At 42.9% G+C, this 5,695-nt stretch overlaps 1 protein-coding gene and 1 long non-coding RNA gene across 2 annotated transcripts in view; one reads left to right on the forward strand and one right to left on the reverse strand.

Annotated features, from left to right (window-relative positions):
* Positions 1-2,408: 2,408 nt before the first annotated feature.
* Positions 2,409-5,695, reverse strand: part of puraa (purine-rich element binding protein Aa) — a 7,069-nt gene continuing 3,782 nt past the window's right edge. Inside the window, exon 2 of the mRNA XM_046868109.1 lies at positions 2,409-5,331. Coding sequence (XP_046724065.1) covers positions 4,391-5,251 — 861 coding nt within the window. The 5' untranslated portion in view covers positions 5,252-5,331 and the 3' untranslated portion in view covers positions 2,409-4,390. The remainder of the gene's footprint in view (positions 5,332-5,695) is intronic.
* Positions 5,211-5,695, forward strand: part of LOC124398090 — a 2,057-nt gene continuing 1,572 nt past the window's right edge. Inside the window, exon 1 of the long non-coding RNA XR_006928013.1 lies at positions 5,211-5,349. This is a non-coding gene — a long non-coding RNA (uncharacterized LOC124398090). The remainder of the gene's footprint in view (positions 5,350-5,695) is intronic.

The raw sequence follows: 5,695 nt of genomic DNA on the forward strand, positions 1-5,695 counted from the left end.
TAATTTTTTTAAACAAGAAATGACTGTTTAATGCCTTGTCTTTTACTCTAAAACTAAATTTTGCTTAGGAAACTTTGGCATGGACAGTTTGAAGTTCCTCCCCTCAAATTTGTTGACAAAATTCAGCATTTGTAATTTTTTCTTTCCCAAGAAGTTTGGAATAACACTATATGATGTGTTTCTAACGCACCACTCAAGCAGTTCAACATAAACCCAATCATTTGAACATTTTGAATTGAACGCTAACAATAATATCTAACTGACTAAAATGTTATTATTTAAAACACACAGGACTTCTGGCAGGAACATGTATGTGGAGGAAAAAAAGAAACAGGACACAAAATTGTTGAAAATTAAACTCTTTTTTTTTTTTTAGTGATGTGGGCAAATTAACATTTCTTTTATTTTAAAATTTGTAAAATGTACATAAATTATATTTGACGCATCAGCACCAAATGTGTTATTCAGTATTCATTCTTGCAAAGGGAAGGAACAGAAGATAAAATTTAAAAACAAAACAATTGCACTATAGACATTCCTTGTTGAGAGAATTTTTAAACAAAGATTGGTCAGACAATTTTTTTTTTCCAGCTGGAAAAGCAATGTGCTACTGACATCAACCACTGACGACAGAAGAGTCTACCAGACACCTTCGTCCAAGCTTTCCCATAGAATAGTAACCAATTGAGGAAAGCCAAATCATGTGTAATTCCTCAGCCCCCGAGGTCTGAACTCAAGCATCGTCGTTCCCGCCTCCCTTCTAACGTACAGAAATGGAAACATGGAAACGTTACATGGAGCATCTGGATGATCTCTAAAAGTGCTAGTTAACTGCCCTGTGTTGGTTTGGCCAGGTTGGGTGGAGTTTGCTATATATAGTTTTGGCTTCTTTTCTAGACCCAGATAGTTTTTATATATTTATTTATTTTTAAATAAGTGCAGATAAAGGCTTAACAAACCTCAGGAAAATAAATGTGGAATTGAGCCACATGCTTTCAAATATTAACCCTTGTCTTTTAATTGATATACATAATAATGCCACCATTGGCACATTTTATATTGCACACGGTAATGAAGTAATGGAAAGAAAACAAAAAGCCTTGACAAGTGCTGTGGAAAATCAAAGAATGGGGGGTGTGTGTGTGTGTGTGGGTTTGGGGGTGTGACAGGACATGCTGGACATACCCTGTAAATAAAGAATTCAGCCAATGACAAATTGTTGCCAAGATCTAGAGCCGCGAGTCAGTCTTACAATACGTCAAATTTGGGCATCCAAAGCCAAACCCGAGCCCACCAACCCTTCTCCTGACTGCCCCTTCCTGAAGCCTGGCATGTGCAGAGCAGTGAAAAGACTGTACTGCATATTCAAGACTACCAGTCCATGTCCAAGTTTACATGTGGGCTGATGCTTCGATGCGATTCAATGACAGCATGGGAAGGGAGAAACTGAGTCATTAGTCAGTGAAAGCCTGAGGGTCAGGAGCTTTAGAATGTGCAAAAACGCCCATATTATCTTAAGTACACCAAGCGACTGTGTGTGAAGAAAGTATGGCCAGCAAAGCCTTGGGTGTGGGGATAAAAGGTAAAGGAAAGACAAGAACCCAAACTTTGATCCAAAGCACCAGCCAGCGTGTAAGCATGTGGAGTATAAGGCACCAATGCTGAAGAGTATGCTCCCCAATAAGTAACATTAAAGTCGGCGCTCCTAATCGGGCGCACAATGGTTGACGGTCAAGCTTTTCAAACGTTGCGCGTCCTTGTCGTTTTGAGCCTTGCAGCTTGCTGAAATAGAGGTCTCGGAGTTTGTGTGTAGGACCAATCTACAGGGCTACGTCTTACAATATTTGGGTTATTCTATTCCAATCGGGCAGAGTGGCTCACAGGAAATTTCAGCAGTCTTGATTGAAATGTTTTGCATTGTTTTACTGCTATGAATTTAAATACTTTATGCCCTTAAAAGATTAATGTTCGACAGACTTCCACAAACATAGCAATGCAATTTAGAAGCGAAAAGACATTGTGCTGAAACTTCGCTTGTCCTTGATGCCAGCGATAAATGGGCATATTCCATCCACGAATACGCCATGTAACAAAGCGTGTGACTTGAACTAAGGTGAGCTTGTTTAGGTGGTCTTGTATTTTTCTCGCAATTCTTTCGGGAGTCGTCTGGAAGTCATTTCAGAGCTTGTTAGGTCAGTCCTTTAATATCAGACACTAAATATGATACTGTATCTGAAAATAATCCGCAAATAGCTTTGGGAATTTTTTTTAATTAATGTTCATGTTACGATGTATACCTCGACTTTAAACGCACTTACACACACACTTGAGAGCCATACAGGTCCCACCTAAGGAGGCACGTCTTGCACTACCCAATTGTCAAAATTTTATACAAACATTGATAGTTATTTAGCTACAATCCTGCTGCTCATCAAGGCCCTGCAACAGCTCAACCTTAGCTTAAACATGTAGGGCACACCTTCATAAACAAGTCAGATCATCTTAGTTATTTTTAAGAGTAAAATAGAGTGGGTGACGGCAGCGATTAAACACCCTCCACCAATTGTTGTTCAACTTTCGAGGCAGCAGAGTGGCGTATCGTATGACTGACTTCCTGTTCCTGTTTCAGAAGGAAGTATGTCAACATGCAGAATGGGCACTCAAAATGACCTAAGACTCAACCTTCGATTAAAAGATCACTGGGACAGATAAATAGAAATGCAAAATGCCGATGGTGCGTAATTTCCTTGGGGAGCGAATAATTTTATATTGTTTTCCGACGTGCCTCTTTTAAATAAGCGCACCGATTCAGAGAGGTCTGTAGATAAACCAGACTCCATTCCGAGTTTGTCCAGCTGCATTTCTCAAAACGCTAACGCAGACAACGGTATCGAGCTTCACCGCAGACCTTCGTGTGTCCGGACTAGGGCTCTCCCCAACACAGGTCCTAAAGGACCCCTGAGAGAGACAGAGTGAGATTTCATTGCACCGGACCTGTCGTTCATGTATGATCAAACAGTCAAGGATTCAATACTGTATTTACAGGTAGAACGGAAATCAGTCGTCAACTAAGTGACCAAACATCACTGACAGGACACTGTCTATGAAATCACTAAAGAGAAGGTCCTTGAGGACACACATCGAGAAAATCCACCTCAATGTAGCTGTGTAGAGGTTAACATGCAACAACAGCATTCCTTGGCGCCACTCGTACTCTCATTGGTAGACTGATATAATATTTAAATCCTTCTAGAGATTGTTATTTAACTCCCCCACTAAAAACGTGGGGTATTATCTTCTCTGTAAGCACTGATATACAGTTGACTCACAAAATTATACTCTCGCTCTCTCTCTCTCTCTCTCTCTATATAGATATATTTTTTTATGTTAACATTTTCATGTTTCGTTGCACCTTCATCCAGGGGCCATCTTTTTTACTCTTTCTGCTGTCACTGCTCTTTGTTGTTTATAGTACCTTTAATAACTTGTCTAAACACTTTTTGTGACAACAAGACACAAGTACATAGTATACTCATCTGCATGACACAGAGAAAAATACACTGGGATCATACTCTATAGGCTGCCTCTTGTGTATAGGTCTCTATGACGAGGACCGGTGACTGTTCGACCGGATCTTCTAATAACCCGAGTGCATTCTGTCGTACAGCGAGCACTCGCGACCTTTGCCAGAGATAAACCCTGTGACCACACTTACTGATATTTTGTCACCTTTGCGGTCCCGATTAGCCTTCAGGTGATGCTTTTGAACATAGGAGTGGCATGGTTACCATGACAGCCTCATAATAATCATTTTAAAATTGAGTTTTTGTTTTTTTCTTTTTCTAAAAAAAAGGAGAACATAAAATAAAACCATCTGATTTGTGCTGAAGTTATTAGCTTACACGTAAAGGACTTTTTTTCTGCAATATTTCCATTTGAACATTGCAAACACCTTTTTTCTGTTTGTTTTTATAATATCCGACGTGTATAAAAGTTCTCGGTTAATAAGGGAAATAAACACTCAGTTCTTTTATCTGTAGTCAAGTAGGAAACACAGTTCATACATAATGTTATTACTCTGTTTAGCAGCCGCTTACTGTATTAATGGTGGGTAAGTGGATCACATCCAGTGATGGAGTACGAGTTGAACCTGTCATCTTGTGGAGGTTTGTTGTATGTTTGTGGATACTTACTGCCCCTTGGAGTTAAAACCGTTACATCTTTTACGTTTCTTTCATTTGTACACTAAAAAGTTTTCTTTTTTCGTTTTACGCATCGTTTTGCTTTGTTTTGATCGTATTTTATATATATATATTATATATAATATATATATTTATATAGACTTTTTTTTTTTTGCATGTTATCCTCCCTCCCAATCCTCCGCTCATTATCAATCCTCATCCCCGTCGTCCGGGTGCATCTCTGCCGGCTGTTGCTGCTGCTCGCACGCCCTCCTCTCCCGCTGCTTGTCTTGGATCTTTTTCATCTCCTCGGCGTATTTACAGAACGTGCTGCCGAACTTGGCCCACACTTTGTAGGGCACCGTGATCGAGTTGCGGTACGTGGGCTTCACCTCGCTCACGCGCATGAAAACGCCGTACTTGTTGGAGCCCACGTCGAAGAAGAAGCGCTTGTTGTCCACAGTGAGCGACGTGCCTTCGGGCAGCTCGGCAGGCTCGTCCTCCACGCCGTAGTCGTCGATAAGTTTGGCGAGCGCGTCGCGGAACTCGATGAGCCCCTGCGCCGGCAGCGCGATGGTCTGGCCCTGCGCCGAGCCCAAGCCAGGCCCCCGGTTGACCGTCTGTCGGATCCGCAGGAAGCGGCCGCGCTGGTTCTCCTTCAGATCCATGTAATACTTCCGATTCTCGCGCACCAGGAACTCGCTCTTGAGCGCCCGTCTCGGCTCGTCCTGCAACGCGTCCGGGTTGCTGGGGCCCAGCTGCGCGTAGTGCTCGATGAAGTCCCCGAGGTAGTCTCGGAACTCGACGGCCACCGACATGGAGAGCGTCAGGCGGCTCTTGTTGCCACCGGCCCCCACTTCAGCGATCTTTAGGAAGCGGCCTTTCGCGTTCTGCTTTACGTCTAGGTAAAAGCGCTTGTTCTGAATGTCGACGCGCTTGGACGCTAGCTCCTGTGTGTCGTGCTGCAGGCCGGAAGCCGAGCCCGCCCCTCCTGCGACCGCGTGCATGGAGCTCAGAGCCGGGCCCGTAGCCGCTCCTCCCTGCTCACTTCCACTGTCTCTGTCCGCCATGATGCCTGCCTGCCTTCTCCCTCCGTCTGCTGCAACCTCACAGCCAGCCAGCCAGCCACGCGGCCGCTCTCGCGAGATCTCTGCAAGCAGACAGACAGGTTGGATTTAAAGCACCTAGTCCCGCCGTTACACCTAATCCACGATCACAAAACCTACACGCATTAAACAAATGACAGATACTGCACATTTCACGTGCTTTATTTACTCAGAGCTCATAAAATAATTTACACCAACTGCACCAAAATCATCACTCACACATATTAACTACAATTATTTACCAGATACTGTCCTCACTTCTCCTTCTGCGGTCTCTTAATAACAATCCTCAACTACAGGTTACAAAAGGAAGAAAGGAAAGGAAGGGAAAATAGGCTTAACATGCATTTATTTATGACTAGTTAAAGAGTGACTGTTTAGTTAAACTAGTCTAGTTAAACAGTCCCT

Source organism: Silurus meridionalis, chromosome 15 (genome assembly GCF_014805685.1).
Source record: "Silurus meridionalis isolate SWU-2019-XX chromosome 15, ASM1480568v1, whole genome shotgun sequence".
NCBI lineage: Eukaryota > Metazoa > Chordata > Actinopteri > Siluriformes > Siluridae > Silurus > Silurus meridionalis.